Source organism: Oncorhynchus kisutch, linkage group LG29 (assembly GCF_002021735.2).
Source record: "Oncorhynchus kisutch isolate 150728-3 linkage group LG29, Okis_V2, whole genome shotgun sequence".
NCBI lineage: Eukaryota > Metazoa > Chordata > Actinopteri > Salmoniformes > Salmonidae > Oncorhynchus > Oncorhynchus kisutch.
The window spans coordinates 7,694,968-7,714,042 of NC_034202.2; the positions used below are offsets into that span (position 1 = coordinate 7,694,968).

At 48.2% G+C, this 19,075-nt stretch overlaps 1 protein-coding gene across 1 annotated transcript in view; it reads right to left on the bottom strand.

The window, feature by feature from the left end:
- The window catches only part of LOC109874041 (LHFPL tetraspan subfamily member 2a protein), a 74,328-nt gene that overhangs the window by 3,291 nt on the left and 51,962 nt on the right, over nt 1-19,075 (bottom strand). Inside the window, exon 2 of the mRNA XM_020465784.2 lies at nt 12,082-13,099. Within this exon, the coding sequence (XP_020321373.1) occupies nt 12,082-12,598 (517 nt within the window). The 5' untranslated portion in view covers nt 12,599-13,099. The remainder of the gene's footprint in view (nt 1-12,081; nt 13,100-19,075) is intronic.

The window sequence follows — 19,075 nt, forward strand, 5'->3', positions numbered from 1 at the left end:
AGGCCACTAGTTCAGAGATTTCATGACTTGTCCTGCATGCCTCTCCTGCTCCTCTCCCCTCCCTATCGTGGGAGCGGATCACTCAGGCAGCCTGAGGGTCTGCAGCCGTCTGCATCTCAGTAGGAAACAGTTAGAATAATAGGATTAAAATGAAAGGCCAGAGACAGAGAGCGATGGAGAGGGAAGGGTATGGAGAGAGAAGGGTATGGAGAGGGAAGGGTATGGAGAGAGAAGGGTATGGAGAGAGAAGGGTATGGAGAGGGAAGGGTATGGAGAGAGAAGGGTATGGAGAGGGAAGGGTATGGAGAGGGAAGGGTATGGAGAGAGAAGGGTATGGAGAGGGAAGGGTATGGAGAGAGAAGGGTATGGAGAGGGAAGGGTATGGAGAGAGAAGGGTATGGAGAGGGAAGGGTATGGAGAGAGAGAGCGATGGAGAGTGAGAGCGATGGAGAGAGAAGGGTATGGAGAGAAGGGTATGGAGAGAGAAGGGTAAGGAGAGGGAAGGGTATGGAGAGGGAAGGGTATGGAGAGGGAAGGGTATGGAGAGGGAAGGGTATGGAGAGAGAAGGGTATGGAGAGGGAAGGGTATGGAGAGAGAAGGGTATGGAGAGGGAAGGGTATGGAGAGAGAGAGCGATGGAGAGTGAGAGCGATGGAGAGAGAAGGGTATGGAGAGAAGGGTATGGAGAGAGAAGGGTATGGAGAGGGAAGGGTATGGAGAGGGAAGGGTATGGAGAGAGAGAGCGATGGAGAGTGAGAGCAATGGAGAGAGAAGGGTATGGAGAGAGAAGGGTATGGAGAGAGAGAGCGATGGAGAGGGAAGGGTATGGAGAGAGAAGGGTATGGAGAGAGAAGGGTATGGAGAGGGAAGGGTAGAGGGAAGGGTATGGAGAGAGAAGGGTATGGAGAGAGAAGGGTATGGAGAGGGAAGGGTATGGAGAGAGAGAGCGATGGAGAGAGAAGGGTATAGAGAGGGAAGGGTATAGAGAGAGAAGGGTATGGAGAGGGAAGGGTATGGAGAGGGAAGGGTATGGAGAGGGAAGGGTATGGAGAGAGAAGGGTATGGAGAGGGAAGGGTATGGAGAGGGAAGGGTATGGAGAGAGAAGGGTATGGAGAGGGAAGGGTATGGAGAGAGAAGGGTATGGAGAGGGAAGGGTATGGAGAGGGAAGGGTATGGAGAGGGAAGGGTATGGAGAGGGAAGGGTATGGAGAGGGAAGGGTATGGAGAGAGAAGGGTATGGAGAGGGAAGGGTATGGAGAGAGAAGGGTATGGAGAGAGAAGGGTATGGAGAGAGAAGGGTATGGAGAGGGAAGGGTATGGAGAGGGAAGGGTATGGAGAGGGAAGGGTATGGAGAGGGAAGGGTATGGAGAGAGATGGGTATGGAGAGAGAAGGGTATGGAGAGGGAAGGGTATGGAGAGGGAATGGTATGGAGAGAGAAGGGTATGGAGAGGGAAGGGTATGGAGAGGGAAGGGTATGGAGAGGGAAGGGTATGGAGAGGGAAGGGTGTGGAGAGAGATAAAAGAGAGAGGGGCCATAAATGGCCTCTTAAGCCTCCTGCACCTCTATGTCAGACCAGCACTCTAAGCCTCCTGCACCTCTATGTCAGACCAGCACTCTAAGCCTCCTTCCCTCCCTCTGTCTGCCCCAGTCACTCGCTTCGCCAGGAGATGGGAAAAAAAGTGCAATGCCGACACCAGCTTTCCTCTCTCTCTCTCTTTCTCCATCTCTCTCAGAGCAGACCGAAATCGTATTAAATGCGGAAATGAAAAGTAGGTCATAAATTGCTTCCACATGTTGTTGCGTTGCCTTGACAGCCAGAGCAGCTCTGATGACGGACTGGAGGTATGGTTTCAATTCTACTACCCCCCTACCCCCACACTACCCCCCCTAACCCCCTACCCCCTACACCCACACTACCCCCGTACCCCCACACTACCCCCTACCCCCTTAACCCCACACTACCCCCGTACCCCCACACTACTCCCTTAACCCCACACTACCCCCTTAACCCCACACTACCCCCTTAACCCCACACTACCCCCTTAACCCCACACTATCCCGTACCCCCACACTACCCCCTTAACCCCACACTACCCCCTTAACCCCACACTACCCCCGTACCCCCACACTACCCCCTTAACCCCACACTACCCCACACTACCCCCATAACCCCACACTACCCCCTTAACCCCACTACCCCCAAACAACCCCCTACCCCCACACTACCCCCTACACCCACTCTACCCCCGTACCCCCAGACTACCCCTTAACCCCACACTACCCCCGTACCCCCACACTACCCCCTTAACCCCACACTACCCCGTACCCCCACACTACCCCCTTAACCCCACACTACCCCTTAACCCCACACCCCTGCATCCTATTTCACCCCTCTCTGTGTCAAACCCCCTACCCTTAGCCCTCTGTCTCAACCAGTGTTTCCTAACTCCAGACCTTGAATAGCCCCAGCAGCACACTTTGTTGTTGTAGCCCTGGACAAGCACACCGGAGTCAACTTGTCAACTAATCATCAAGGCCTCAATGAGTTGAATCAGGGGAGTCTGTCCAGGGCTACAACAACAATGTGTTCTGCTCGGGGTACTCGAGGAGTTGGGAAACACTGACCTACACTCCTCCACCTCCTTCTCTACACTCCTCCACCTCCTTCTCTACACTCCTCCACCCCCTTCTCTACACTCCTCCACCTCCTTCTCTACACTCCTCCACCTCCTTCTCTACACTCCTTCACCCCCTTCTCTACACTCCTCCACCTCCTTCTCTACACTCCTCCACCCCCTTCTCCACACTCCTCCACACTCCTCCACCCCCTTCTCTACACACCTCCACCTCCTTCTCTACACTCCTCCACCCTCTTCTCCACACTCCTCCACCTCCTTCTCTACACTCCTCAACCCTCTTCTCTACACTCCTCCACCCCCTTCTCTATACTCCTCCACCTCCTTCTCTACACTCCTCCACCTCCTTCTCCACACTCCTCCACCTCCTTCTCCACCTCCTTCTCTATACTCCTCCACCTCCTTCTCTACACTCCTCCACCTCCTTCTCTACACTCCTCCACCTCCTTCTCCACACTCCTCCACCCCCTTCTCTATACTCCTCCACCTCCTTCTCTACACTCCTCCACCCCCTTCTCTACACTCCTCCACCCCCTTCTCTACACTCCTCCACCCCCTTCTCTACACTCCTCCACCCCCTTCTCTACACTCCTCCACCTCCTTCTCCACACTCCTCCACCCCCTTCTCTATACTCCTCCACCTCCTTCTCCACACTCCTCCACCCCCTTCTCTATACTCCTCCACCTCCTTCTCCACACTCCTCCACCCCCTTCTCTATACTCCTCCACCCCCTTCTCTACACTCCTCCACCCCCTCTCTCTTTGACCCGGCCATTCTACTCCTGGTTCTCAGAAAACCGGGGCGTTCACCTCCTCTCAACACAAGGAAATGGTGTGAACGTACCGCGACAGAGCCTGAGGTAGAGAGGCAGTGAGAGTGGGACAGAGCCGAGGTAGAGAGGCAGTGAGAGTGGCACAGAGCCTGAGGTAGAGAGGCAGTGAGAGTGGCACAGAGCCTGAGGTAGAGAGGCAGTGAGAGTGGGACAGAGCCGAGGTAGAGAGGCAGTGAGAGTGGCACAGAGCCTGAGGTAGAGAGGCAGTGAGAGTGGGACAGAGCCGAGGTAGAGAGGCAGTGAGAGTGGGACAGAGCCGAGGTAGAGAGGCAGTGAGAGTGGCACAGAGCCTGAGGTAGAGAGGCAGTGAGAGTGGGACAGAGCCGATGTAGAGAGGCAGTGAGAGTGGGACAGAGCCTGAGGTAGAGAGGCAGTGAGAGTGGGACAGAGCCTGAGGTAGAGAGGCAGTAAGAGTGGGACAGAGCCTGAGGTAGAGAGGCAGTGAGAGTGGGACAGAGCCTGAGGTAGAGAGGCAGTGAGAGTGGGACAGAGCCTGAGGTAGAGAGGCAGTGAGAGTGGGACAGAGCCTGAGGTAAAGAGGCAGTGAGAGTGGGACAGAGCCTGAGGTAGAGAGGCAGTGAGAGTGGCACAGAGCCTGAGGTAGAGAGGCAATGAGAGTGGGACAGAGCCGAGGTAGAGAGGCAGTGAGAGTGGGACAGAGCCGAGGTAGAGAGGCAGTGAGAGTGGGACAGAGCCTGAGGTAGAGAGGCAGTGAGAGTGGGACAGAGCCTGAGGTAGAGAGGCAGTGAGAGTGGGACAGAGCCTGAGGTAGAGAGGCAGTGAGAGTGGGACAGAGCCTGAGGTAGAGAGGCAGTGAGAGTGGGACAGAGCCTGAGGTAGAGAGGCAGTGAGAGTGGGACAGAGCCTGAGGGAGAGAGGCAGTGAGAGTGGGACAGAGCCTGAGGTAGAGAGGCAGTGAGAGTGGGACAGGGGTGGGAGAGAGGCAGTGAGAGTGGGACAGAGGGTGGGAGAGAGGCAGTGAGAGTGGGACAGAGGGTGGGAGAGAGGCAGTGAGAGTGGGACAGAGGGTGGGGAGAGGCAGTGAGAGTGGGACAGAGGGTGGGAGAGAGGCAGTGAAAGTGGGACAGAGGGTGGGAGAGAGGCAGTGAGAGTGGGACAGAGGGTGGGAGAGAGGCAGTGAGAGTGGGACAGAGGGAGAGAGAGATGCAAGAGTGTGTGTCGTCTTTCTCATATTTCTTGCCTCTCCACACATTTAACTCTCCACAAATATTAGAGTGTAGCTTTCCAGGAAAAAGGGAAGAAAAGGGAGAGAGGGAAGGAGGAGGTTGGGACTCTTACTGGAAACTTCCAGGCTGCTGTGATTGCCAGGTAGAACTGTGAGCCAAGAGGGTGAAGAACTGGGTCTCCTCACTCTCCCAAAGACACTCTCATCAATAACTACACCGACTCCACTCATCCGCTGCTCATCGGGAACCTTCGTCAGCTGAATCAGGTGTCTTAGAGCAGTGCTGAATCAAAAGCCTGCATAGCTAGTATCCCCTGCAGGAGGACGGCTGGCCACCGTTGCCTGCTAGAGTTAAGAAAATGGTTTCAGCAGTTAGACATGTTTTTCTTTCCTGTGGGAAACCTGGGGGAGTTTTGTGTTTCTCTGTGTTCTTTGCTCCACTGAGGACTGTAGTGTAATAGGAGAACAGGGAATAATAGGGACAGATATGATATCCTGATGTCTGTCCACACAGTCATACCGGAGTTGTTACTGTTCCGTCGGTAGGAAGGCCTGATTCGGGGTTACATTAATATGCACCGTGACCGTAGACCGGACCTTCCATTCATGTCTATCAGCCTCTATCTACAATACACTTCCTTTCACCTGACTCGCCCCCTCTTTCCCTCTATCTCTTTCCCCCTCCCTCTCGCTTCCTCTCGCCCACACCTCTGTTGTAAACTCGCTCTCCCTCTCTCTCTCTTTCCCCCTCCCTCTCTCTCTCTCTTTCCCCCTCCCTCTCTCTCTCTCTTTCCCCCTCCCTCTCTCTCTCTCTCTCCCCCCTCCCTCTCTCTCTCTCTTTCCCCCTCCCTCTCTCTCTCTCTCTCTCTCTCTCTCTTTCACCCCCCCTCTCGCCCACACCTCTGTTGTAAACTCGCTCTCTCTCTCTCTTTCCCCCTCCCCCTCTCACCCACCCAGCTCTTTTGTAAACACTGCTCGTGATCCATCGACATCTCAGACATTTGATTGGGTAATGAGATTTGAGTTCCAGTATTGTACTTTGGCTTTCTCTGTTTGCTCAACAGTAGAAACATCTAGACTAGTTGTCACGATCAGCCTGTTCCAATACAGTCATTATCATCTGACCTGTAACAGTCAGTCACACTATACCATATTGTATTTCCTCGTCCGTATACCGGAGTCAGCGTCACAATTCCCATCAGCCACCACTCAGCCCAACCCTAGCACCCAGGTCAAAGGTCACCTGTGTGACAGTACTATACCGTTGAAAGTATTTCTTAGAATTAAAAATAAATAAAAATAAGTTGGAATATGTGTTGCTACTTTTTAACTTGCGCAACACGTTAGGGCGATAAAGAAGGCCACGTTCTTCATTTCACCGGATTTCCCCAAGTCACGTGGCATTCGTTTACAAGCACACCGCGCCGAGAGACAGGAGCCTTGTGAGTCACTGTTGTGCAGCGGTCGCCAGGTGACCTAGTTACAGTATGGAATTCATAACTAAATGTTTACCAGCCAGGTATCTTAGAACTATTATGTTAACTGTCTAAAATGTGCTAAATGCTCTGCATTTGGTTTCCTAATTTAGTAGCTAGTTAGTTAGCTATCTAGCTAAATGGTTAGCTTCTTCCAAAATCAAGCCTCGCTAGGTAACGGCAGAGAATCCCCTCCTGGATCAATAGCTTTGTAGTCTAATATTTGTTCTGTGTGTGCAGCAAACTGCGAGTAGCATGTTTTTGTTACTTGTATAACTTTATGAGCTGGGATGTCTGTCCTGCAAATAGTTTCATCTTAGCTAGCATTGCTAACCGTTGAAATACAGAGGATACCGTGGGGTTTGAAAATAGCGCCCCCTTGTGTTCAGTATTACCGAACATCCCGTTATGGCACAAGGTCGGTATGAAGGTCAATCTGGATCTCAGCCTTTCTAGTTATGTTACATCTCCAATAGATTTCGATCAGAGACACACAACCTTCCCAGTATGACATCAGTGTAAATGAGGTGAGTAGAGTCAGGACCAGTCTAGTGACTCCAGTTGGGATGACGTGACCACCACTGGCTACACAACCACAATCTCTCCCTCTGAGGTCAAGCCTTTCACCAAAAAACATCTGCCACCTGATCCCAGTCTTGGTCACATTACGGTACGGTCGGTCTGCACACTTAGTGGAAATAATGATTGGAGGAAAGTCAAACTGGTGGAAAGGAGAGACAGATATATATATATATATATAAAAAATATAATTTTTCTTTATATATTCACTTTATATATGATCTACCTCACTTGCTTTGGCAATGTTAACACACCACTCAGCCCAACCCTAGCACCCAGGTCAAAGGTCACCTGTGTGACAGTACTATACCGTTGAAAGTATTTCTTAGAATTAAAATAAATAAAATAAGTTGGAATATGTGTTGCTACTTTTTAACTTGCGCAACACGTTAGGGCGATAAAGAAGGCCACGTTCTTCATTTCACCGGATTTCCCCAAGTCACGTGGCATTCGTTTACAAGCACACCGCGCCGAGAGACAGGAGCCTTGTGAGTCACTGTTGTGCAGCGGTCGCCAGGTGACCTAGTTACAGTATGGAATTCATAACTAAATGTTTACCAGCCAGGTATCTTAGAACTATTATGTTAACTGTCTAAAATGTGCTAAATGCTCTGCATTTGGTTTCCTAATTTAGTAGCTAGTTAGTTAGCTATCTAGCTAAATGGTTAGCTTCTTCCAAAATCAAGCCTCGCTAGGTAACGGCAGAGAATCCCCTCCTGGATCAATAGCTTTGTAGTCTAATATTTGTTCTGTGTGTGCAGCAAACTGCGAGTAGCATGTTTTTGTTACTTGTATAACTTTATGAGCTGGGATGTCTGTCCTGCAAATAGTTTCATCTTAGCTAGCATTGCTAACCGTTGAAATACAGAGGATACCGTGGGGTTTGAAAATAGCGCCCCCTTGTGTTCAGTATTACCGAACATCCCGTTATGGCACAAGGTCGGTATGAAGGTCAATCTGGATCTCAGCCTTTCTAGTTATGTTACATCTCCAATAGATTTCGATCAGAGACACACAACCTTCCCAGTATGACATCAGTGTAAATGAGGTGAGTAGAGTCAGGACCAGTCTAGTGACTCCAGTTGGGATGACGTGACCACCACTGGCTACACAACCACAATCTCTCCCTCTGAGGTCAAGCCTTTCACCAAAAAACATCTGCCACCTGATCCCAGTCTTGGTCACATTACGGTACGGTCGGTCTGCACACTTAGTGGAAATAATGATTGGAGGAAAGTCAAACTGGTGGAAAGGAGAGACAGATATATATATATATATATAAAAAATATAATTTTTCTTTATATATTCACTTTATATATGATCTACCTCACTTGCTTTGGCAATGTTAACACATGTTTCCCATGCCAATAAAGCCCTTGAATTGAATTGAATTGATACAGAGATACAGAGAGAGATACAGAGAGCGATACAGAGAGAGATACAGAGATATATATACAGAGAGAGAGATATACAGAGAGAGATACAGAGATAGAGATACAGAGAGAGAGAGAGAGAAATACAGAGAGAGATACAGAGATAGAGATACAGAGAGAGAGAGAGAGAAATACAGAGAGAGATATAGAGATAGAGATACAGAGAGAGATACAGAGATAGAGATACAGAGATACAGAGAGAGAGAGATACAGAGATACAGAGAGAGAGAGATACAGAGATACAGAGAGAAATACAGAGAGATACAGAGATAGAGAGAGAGATACAGAGAGAGATACAAAGAGAGAGAGATACAGAGAGAAATACAGAGAGAGATACAGAGATAGAGATACAGAGAGAGAGAGAAATACAGAGAGAGATATAGAGATAGAGATACAGAGAGAGAGAGAGAGAGAGATACAGAGAGAGATATAGAGATAGAGATACAGAGAGAGATACAGAGATACAGAGATAGAGAGAGAGATACAGAGAGAGATACAAAGAGAGAGAGATACAGAGAGAGATACAGAGATAGAGATACAGAGAGAGAGAGAGAGAAATACAGAGAGAGATATAGAGATAGAGATACAGAGAGCGATACAGAGAGAGATACAGAGATAGAGATATAGAGATACAGAGAGAGAGAGATACAGAGAGAGAGATACAGCGATACAGAGAGAGAGAGATACAGAGATACAGAGAGAAATACAGAGAGATACAGAGATAGAGAGAGAGTTACAAAGAGAGAGAGATACAGAGAGAAATACAGAGAGAGAGAGATACAGAGAGATACAGAGATATATATATATATGTATAGAGAGAGATACACACACAGAGAGAGAGAGAGAAATACAGAGAGAGATATAGAGATACAGAGAGAGATACAGAGAGAGATACAGAGATATATATACAGAGAGAGAGATATACAGAGAGAAATACAGAGAGAGATACAGAGATAGAGATACAGAGAGAGAGAGAGAAATACAGAGAGAGATATAGAGATACAGAGAGAGATACAGAGAGAGATACAGAGATATATATACAGAGAGAGAGATATACAGAGAGAAATACAGAGAGAGATACAGAGATAGAGATACAGAGAGAGAGAGAGAGAAATACGGAGAGAGATACAGAGATAGAGATACAGAGAGCGATACAGAGAGAGATATAGAGATAGAGATACAGAGAGAGATACAGAGAGAGAGAGATACAGAGAGATACAGAGATACAGAGAGATACAGAGATACAGAAAGAGATACAGAGATAGAGATACAGAGAGAGATATACAGAGATAGAGATACAGAGAGAGAGAGAGAAATACAGAGAGAGATATAGAGATAGAGATACAGAGAGAGATACAGAGAGAGATACAGAGAGAGAGATACAGAGAGTGATACAGAGAGAGATATAGAGATAGAGATACAGATAGAGATACAGAGAGAGATATACAGAGATAGAGATACAGAGAGAGAGAGAGAGAAATACAGAGAGAGATATAGAGATAGAGATACAGAGAGAGATACAGAGAGAGAGAAATACAGAGAGAGATATAGAGATAGAGATACAGAGAGAGATACAGAGAGAGAGAGACAAAAAAGTAATATCACAGAATGCTGGCTGGCTGAGAAATGACAGAGTTTTCCATCCCTCTGGTCTAAGACATGTGGAGGTATCACTGTCAATAGGAAAGAAATCTGAAGGAAAAACACCAACTTCCACAGCCACGTCAACACAGACCGACTGCTTGATATGGTGTTGCTGTGTGTTTTGGTCCTTATCTCTTCCTGTAGCCAGGGCATTAAAGGACAAATCCATCCAAAACCACCTATAATTTACAGTGTTAAATAACACTAACATGTGATAACAATATTTTTGGTAAATATATGTTTCATTTTGTCGTTATAATAATAAGGTTTTGTAGCAACATGTTAAAATCATTGGGAAATTCTGTTGCAGCTCAAAACCCACAATGCAAAGCTCTCTCTAAGGGCTATCTAGCTCGGTAGAACACTTAGCTACACACAATAATACCAAAGACAACATCAGCATGTGAAGTAGCTAGTTGGCTGTAAAATCACCTAAACAAACTGCACTATCAATTTAGCAGTCTACAATCTCACCAAGTTCAACCTGTAGACCGATGTGAAGTAGCTAGTTGGCTGTAAAATCACCAAGTTCAACCTGTAGACCGATGTGAAGTAGCTAGTTGGCTGTAAAATCACCAAGTTCAACCTGTAGACCGATGTGAAGTAGCTAGTTGGCTGTAAAATCACCAAGTTCAACCTGTAGACCGATGTGAAGTAGCTAGTTGGCTGTAAAATCACCAAGTTCAACCTGTAGACCGATGTGAAGTAGCTAGTTGGCTGTAAAATCACCAAGTTCAACCTGTAGACCGATGTGCCTCGCAGAGTGGAGTATTACATTCACAACGACCGTGGCACTATGTAAAGCACCCTGGACTGACCAGGCAGACAAATAGGAGAAATGTAGTGGACCCTCCGCTAAATTACACATTTCTCAGTGTAGGAGTATCGCAAAAATATGATCAATGGCTCATTCGAGAGAAGACGCCCTCCTGAGTTATGACATCGGCCAGTATTGAAATGATGATGGATGTTTTCCCAATCTAAAAGTTGTATTTCTATTGACTTCTAGTGTAGTGAGCAACTCTAGCTGCTTCTGGCTGTATTTCTACCTGCTTGAACAGCAATAACTCAGATACACATGAAAAACATGAAATGACCTCGGGAATCGATAGAACATCACTCAGAGATGCACAAAAACCAATATGACTTTCAACATGGATTCATCTTTCCCCTTTGGGTTAATGACCTATAGTCAACTCAGACATGGGGCTGAGGGCTGGGGGCATGAAGGAAACGTCTCCCTGCTATTTCTGCTTTCCTCCTCGCCCCCTTTCCTCTTCCTCATCCTCTTCCTCCCAGACCCATAACGAGCAGCTCTGCTTTTCTAATCAGTCCAGCTGTGGAAGTCCTCTGACTACGGCTCAATAGCGACTACAATAACACTGGACCGCATTTGACACTTTCACTAGGTCTGAATGTGGGTTACACTGTTAGGTGGTAACCGTCCAATCACCTCAATTCATGTTGTGCCAGAAAGTTGTCGTCATACCCAAATTCTAACCTTAACATATAGTGTGGAAAAGACATCAAATTGATCTTACAGTAGATATGTGTCTGTAGGGCGACTTCACCCTGACCGTGTAAGGAACAAGCACGGGGAAGGAGAGGAGAGAGGGATGAACGCTCAGAGAGATTCAGTCGGAACGACCTCACTCTCTCCTATGACTGCCTCCCATAATTCACCGCAGCAGGTCACAGTGACCCCGAGACTCATACACACACACACACACACAGGTCACGTGATGTCACCCCAGCTGACTCAAGATGACAAATATTTGGTACCTCGTCGCTCATGGCAACGACCTCAAGAGGGAGGCGCAAGGTTGCTGTGCTTCCCGGATACCCGGATACCCGACCTATAGGGTTAATGGTCACCTAGAGCACACAGAGAGCCAGCTGGGAGTAATAGTTAATACACTCTCGGGGGCCTGTGTGTTTGTGTGTGTGCGCGTGGGTGTTTGTGTGTGGTCAGCGGGGTCTGATTGCTCTAGTAAATGTTTAAACTCTGAAGGTCAGAGACGGGACAGCAGCACTAAAGGTTAGATAGATGGGGGCTGAATGTTGGCTGGTCAAATGGCACCCACCCCTTCACAAGCCCCTCTCTCCCTACATCCCAGGGGTTCAACAGTCAGTCAGCTGTGTCTAACTACTACACTGCCTGGTGAAAACTACGACCAACCCCCCCAGGCAACGCAGCACCTCGCACAGCAACACTGGAACAAGTGGGCCCTGTGCATTAGCCGTGCGAGGGGCCGCCTGTGCATGTCAATAGGTGTCTCCCTCCGCCTCACCTGCGATGGCCTGCAGCAGTCCACAGACGTTGAAGATGCTCTTCTTCATGATGCTCTGGAAGCACATGGTGAAGACGGAGATGAAGGCCACGGCACACAGCAGCAGGATGCCCGCCGCCAGGAAGATGGCCGCCGCCTGCCAGAACCCGCTGGCGATCTCCCCAAAGTGCGCGGCGTACGGCCCGCACAGCACGCCGCGCTGCAGGTGGGGCAGCTTGATGCAGCGGCCGTAGATGCCCAGGGTGGGCCGGTAGGCCTCGCCGGCTGCAGTGGCGCCGTGAGGGCTGAAGACGGCGTCCGGTGTCCGGGGGGAGCCCACCAGCCAATCGGTGCTCATGAAGGCGATGAGCTCGCCGAAAGCGACCACGATGCTGAGTAGAGTCCACAGCATGGAGCGACAGGTCACGATCACGTGACACATGGTGGTGTTGACGTTTGCAGTGCTTCTGAAGTGTTCCTGGTGTTGTCTGTTCAGTGAAGTTTGACGGGGTTGATTCCGGGAGAGGTGGACTGTCATCCAGGGGTCACACAGGTGGGGTCAAAGGTGAAGGTTCAAGTCCTCAGGGGTTTTCAGGAAGAGGGGAACGGGTGGAGGGAGAGAGCAAAGAATGGGTTCCTGTTGTGACAGAGGTGTGGGAGAGAGTGAACAGTTCCAACGCAGGGAAAGGAGGAAGGAGGAGGAGGGCGGGAGAGGCTGGTTTGGAGGCAGGGCCTGAGGTCAATGATTCACAGTGTTCCTCTCTTTCTCTGCTCTTATCTCCTCCTGATGTGGTTCGGGCACTGCTGTTGCTCTTGTTCCTTCTTTCTGCTCGGTCACTCTATCTTTTCTTTCCGTCCTTCCCACTGTCTTTACTCACCCTCTTTCACTTGCTCTCTATCCCGTCTTGTGCGTAGCGAGAAAACAGTATCGCTTTTGTCTTTCTCTCTCTCTCTCTCTCGTTCTCTCTCTTCTGGACTCTACATCGTAGTGAAGGCGTGTCTCCAGGGCCAGCCAGCTGGCTTCTCACCAACTACACACCTAGAGAGAGAGAGAGAGAGACAGAGAGACAGAGAGAGAGAGAGAGCGAGAGAGAAGGGAAAAGAAAGTGAGGATGTGATCATAATTTATGACATGGTAACAGTGTTGGTATGGAATGTTTCCGAAGCCGTGTTTACCACCTCCCAACTCGCATAAAATGTCACTTTAATCAGCAAACACAAAACGGGGCCATTGACCAACACAGCAGTTTTAATCAACCAACCATAACTCTAAGACATGTTGTGGCAAACACAAGGCCCGCGGGACGCATTCGGCCTGTGACACATTTCTATCAATGATTTGGGTTGTCAATTCATTTTGGCCCACTCCCATACAGCTCGCGAAGCGCTGCACTGACAAGTCACAGCAAGCGCTGCCAATGTGCTGCACGCCAAACGGCAGTGTATTGCCACACCCACACCACTCCTCCCAGACCCCCCCCCCTTCTTCTACCAGAACGAAAGTTTAAATGTGTTGTAAATGGCCATGTTTCAGTATCAACAGGTCCTTGCAGTATTCTACAGAACATGTCGTCTTGATTGTCAATAAGTGAAAAGCGAGTATAAAAGAGTCGACAGTCTACTTTATGAAATGACAGCCTGATGGCATCGCAGGGGTGAATTCAATGTCAATGAAGCTGCGTGCGTGTGTCGGGTTTACCGTGGGCAGCGGAGTTGAAGTGTACACAGGCCACCGTCCTAGCTAGTACACTAAAATGCAAAGGAGAGGCATGTAGGCCTCTTACAGCAACATTTAGTAGGCCTAGGGCTGGCTACTCCACTCCACTACAAGACCTTGAGATTGCACCATACACCAACGCTGCATTCAACCGTACTGGCCATGCATTCAGTGCGAAACGAAAATGAAAAAAAGGTTTTAAGTTTAAGCGTTACAACTACCTAGCCATGTTTTTGTTATTTGGAGTTAAACACCTTTCGAGTTGGGTCACACCTGCAAGCATAGCAGCAAAGGACAAATATCATTGATCTCTTCTTCTTCTTCTTCTTCTTCTTCCTATTGTAAAGGGATATATTTTTACCAAATAAAACAACGGACAGTTTGGGTCGCAGTTTGTGGACACGTTTTTTTCCCGTTAGGCTATGTCTGGCCCACGAATCCCCCCCCCCCCCCCCCCCCAATATGGCCCTAGCACTGATTGAGTTTGACACCCCTGCTCTTAGAGTAAGTGGCGTAGCGCAGCCGTGGTGAACGAGAACAACGGTGAATAAAACATACACAGACAGAGGGCTTGCGAGTCAACAACCTCCTGTCAGGCTTAAACAAAGCCAGACCTGGAGAGGAAGAGACGGAGGAGGTCGAGAGAGAGAGAGAAGGCCTGGTCACACAGATGTCTAGATGTGTGTCAGTGTACGTTTGAAGTGGGGCCTCCTGTCCTATCTGAGTGTCTTCATGTCGGAGAGCCCGGAGGAACCCGGCTGCTCTGCTCTCTGTTTTGGTTTCCCCCCACAGAGCTCCGTGACTCACGGGGTCAGAGAGGAGAGATGTGGACAGAAGGGATGATGGATTCTTTGACAAATGGATGCAGACGGAGGGAAAAAAACAAACGCTAGTCTCAGATGAAACAACCCGCGCCGCTGACCTACGGTCAGTTACCAGCTGATAGCAGCTCGGCTTTCCAACCACCGCGGAGCTAACACATAACAGATCTAGAATCAGCCTGCTTGAGATAACCCTGCTGACACAGTCCATTTATAAACACCAGCACTACAGAACCCCAGTGTCACCATCACATAAAAGCTACAAAAACACTACCATATCCCAGTGACATGAACATGTCATAAGCTCTATCAATGTCAGGGGGGGTAACCCCAGGGGGGGGTAACTCCAGGGGGCGGGGGTAACCCTATCTCACTATCCCTATCTCACACCCTATCTCTATCTCACAACAATACCGTCATCTCGCAGAGTCTGTCACTCGCTGGAGAGTTGAATAGATAACCTAGTGACACTCTGACTGTCTCCCATCTAACAACGCACCATTCACTACCACCACTAGAAGGCTGTGGGATAACGAGCCGTGACATCATTTCACAACTCGGCCATTCCACACACCATCTCTAAACAGGAACCAGATAGCTGACCCACAGGGCTTTGGTTTCACAGCATGGCCTTTAAAGCGAATAGACAATAAATAGAGCACGTCAACAGACTAGAGCTGAGGGATTTGTGTTGTTTTGAGGTGGGTTTGATTATTTCATGATGGGGGTGGAATGCTGTAACAACACTGAATAAAACAAGATTGTAGTGACAGCCCCTTACTGCGTATCACTTATTAACTATGATGTATTCACATTACTTTGCTTTAATTAAACATTAGTTTTATTTTATGACTTTATTATTTCATTCCAAGTCATCATCTCATGCCTATAGAGCTGCTGCCTACGCTGTCTGCCCCCCAAAAAACACTATTCTAGTAGTTCTTCAAAGTAAATAGGACATACTTTTATGACTGCTGAATACCTAACTATCAATCACTTAGATCATGTATTTTTCAGGCTCGTGAAGCAATTGCTCTCCATCATTCTCTCCTCAGTCTCCTTGTTTGCTTCTCACAGACCGGACAAGTTTAAGTGGGTGCGCAATGGATTATGGTCATTGTAGTTAATTACCACGTTTCCTTGCAGAATATTGGCCTGTTGGAAACTACAACTCCCCATTACATCCCACAGTTCAGGCTTGACGCGATTTATCTCTACAGAAAAGCACACAGAAAAAGAAACCCGAACTGGATGGAATAAACCGACGTTGGTCAATTAGTTGTTTAAAACCGACAGATAACCAACATTCCAGTTAAACACTCAGCACTACAACCTTGGAGAGATAAACCAGTCGGAGGAAATAATATATCCCTTCCTACTGGCTTCACTTCAAAAAAGCATTTTCACAAACAGTTGTCTTCTTTTATCTAACTGTTAGTTTACCTAAAAACACATGTTAATGTACAGTCCAACTTGGCACATAGACACTAACAATAAGGCAGCTTAGCAGTCCATGTGAACCAGCATATGAATGTAATAAAGCACAGCAAGGAGATCATGCTACAGAACATCAATGCTGCAGTAAACGACTGGAATGTAAAAGCTGCTGGCTTAGAAACCACACGTTGTATTAAACAGCTGATGAGCCCAACGTCACGTTTTGATGGCTTCCTCCTCAGGCCAGGCTGAGGCTTCTTCCTCTTCCTCCTCAGGCCAGGCTGAGGCTTCCTTCTCTTTCTCCTCAGGCCACTCTCTCATAACTCATCTGACAGCTGAGTGGATCCTTCCAGGGTGACATTTCGGCCTTTCCCAGGAGCGAATATGGGAATGTTGGATCTCGAGCAAGAGCTGAGTTCATAACTTCATCTGCGTGGAACTTTTAAAGGGTCAGAGGAGGACGCACCTTGTCACACACACACACACACACACACACACACACACACACACACACACACACACACACACACACACACACACACACACACACACACACACACACACACACACACACACACACACACACACACACACACACACACACCTGGATTTGATTTATTTTGAAGTTGCAAACACTTTCCTGAGTGTGCTAAAAAGAACACCACTTACATAAGGTTCTACCTTCTCAGCAGGCTCACTAACTAGCGCTGCGTTTTCCATCAAACAACTCCAGTCATGAGTGCAGACTCCTGAGCACATCAGTGAGTAGTAAAACTGTGTCTGGTATCGTGAAGCACTGAGACTGGAGAGATGATCGCACACACAGACCTTTTTCCTCTGTTCTCTGAACCGCTACCTTCCCCCTCTCCCTCCCGCCCTTGCTTCCACCTTCCCTCCCTCACCAGCTCATGGGAATCCCTCAGCCCGTTCCTGGACAGTGTGTGGAGTGGGAGGGAGGGCCGGTGTGGGAGAGTCTGGGGGAACATGGGGCCAGGCAGTCTGGGGAGCCGGGTAAGGAGCGAAGCGGCTTGTGGAGCGGCCTGGAGCAGAGCCAGGGGCCGGTGGTAACTAGGGCTGTTGCGGTGGCCGTATTACTGCCACACTCATGAAGGCAGTCAAATTCCACGTGACCGTTTAGTCATGGCTTCTCCAAGCTCTGATGCTGCTGATGGTCATTAGTAGCCAACCAAACTTGCTAACTGCCTGGTACTCAGCACTCTATTGTCCCTCTAATCACTCTGACATCAATGCAAATGTCATCGAAAATCTAATCAAACACTTCATGACAGCCCATGAGCTCATATTGCGCAACATTTCTATAGGCCATGCAATTGCGCAAGAAAATAGAGTGATGCCCTCTATTAAAAAGAGGAGGATCCCATCAGCTTTCTATAGGCTAGGCCTCCTATATTTATTTCTCAACTTAAGCAAATATTAAGCACATTGCTTATCTTTACAACAGGAGTATAGCCTACCTAGCTGGTATGAACATGAATCACGGGAAACGCGTCCTCTATTTGCTATTTAAGTACATAGATGACAGGTTTATGATAATAGTATATGCTAAATTCTAACAAATTTCACACATATATTATGTAGTATATGCAAAGACAAGATTAAACCAAGAATAGTGTGATGGGTGACAATATTAGCCTATCACTTATATATATACATAAATATATTATGCCCAGCCAGGCAAGAAACAATGTATTTTTCCCCCCCCGAATAGTCGCTAGCCTCATGTAGCCTAGCACATAGGCCTATGAGTTTTGATAAGGTTTGTATCACAACTAAAGTGGCCAAATAACTAGTAGGCTGTGTGTGGAAGCCAGGAGATGCTAAATGTGTTTATGTTAATTAACGGTCAATTACCCTGAGACCAACAGTTATTTGCTTGACAATCGCCGGCTGACGAAATTTCGTGACCGCCACAGCCCTAGTGGTGACGCGTGTGCTGCCTACGCTCTGAACCTGCTGGTCGTTTCGGTCACACGGCCCCCACGGAGAGGGTTAGTCTGCTCTGCTATGAGGTCACACTCCCTTTAGGGGGGCTTAGTGTGTGTGTTTAATTCATTATGCCTGAGCTAGGGAGATGATACAATGACAGCATACTGACATTTTGACCTCTGTTATCCTGTTGAAATATCAACAGCCCCCATGGCTTTCCTCCCTCAGTTTCATTCTCCTCTCTTCTTCCACTAAAGAGACAGAATGACCCAGATCTGTGGGTGGCTAGCGACTGTGTGTCGCGTGGTGTGTTTCCAAGTCTGGTGAGGTCATAAGAACAGGCGTAGTATTAGAATGACTTTTATTCAATCGCAAATGTGCTTATTAACTAACTAAACACACGCAAACAGTCCCGACGACCTCAACCGGACAGGATTAGTCACTGTCTTGATGCAAAACAACGTTTCCAGTAACTCTTTCTACTTTTCAACACGCACACACACACACGCGCACACATGGACAAACACATGCGCACACTCAAAGACACGCACGCCAGGTCGTTCTAGTTCATAGTTGAGTCAGTCTCTTGAAACAAAAACCTGTAGATGTTCTGACACCTGTGATGTTCCACAGACTCCAGTTCAAACAGCGCCAAGAGGAATGATTCTGGCTCAGTCATGCACTGAGACACTCTGAGGCAGAGGTCAAACGTTACCCGGCCAGTTGCAAAGACTAATTCCTCATTGACACACAGACACACAGACACACACACAGACACACAGACACACACAGACACACACACAGACACACACAGACACAGACACACACACACAGAGACACACACACAGAGACACACACACACACACACACACACACACACACACACATGGATGTTGTTTAAAAACACTTAGAAAGCAGAAAGGATCTGAAGCAGCTGGAGGTAGGTACACAGGGCAGGACCAACTGACCTGCTTTGAAGCTTAGGACACTTGGCCTTTGACTCCAACCGGCAGGGGTGCCTGATTGCAGTGTGTGTGTGTGTGTGTGTGTTTGTGTGTTTGTTGGAGGGGATAGATAGATGAGACAGATAGAG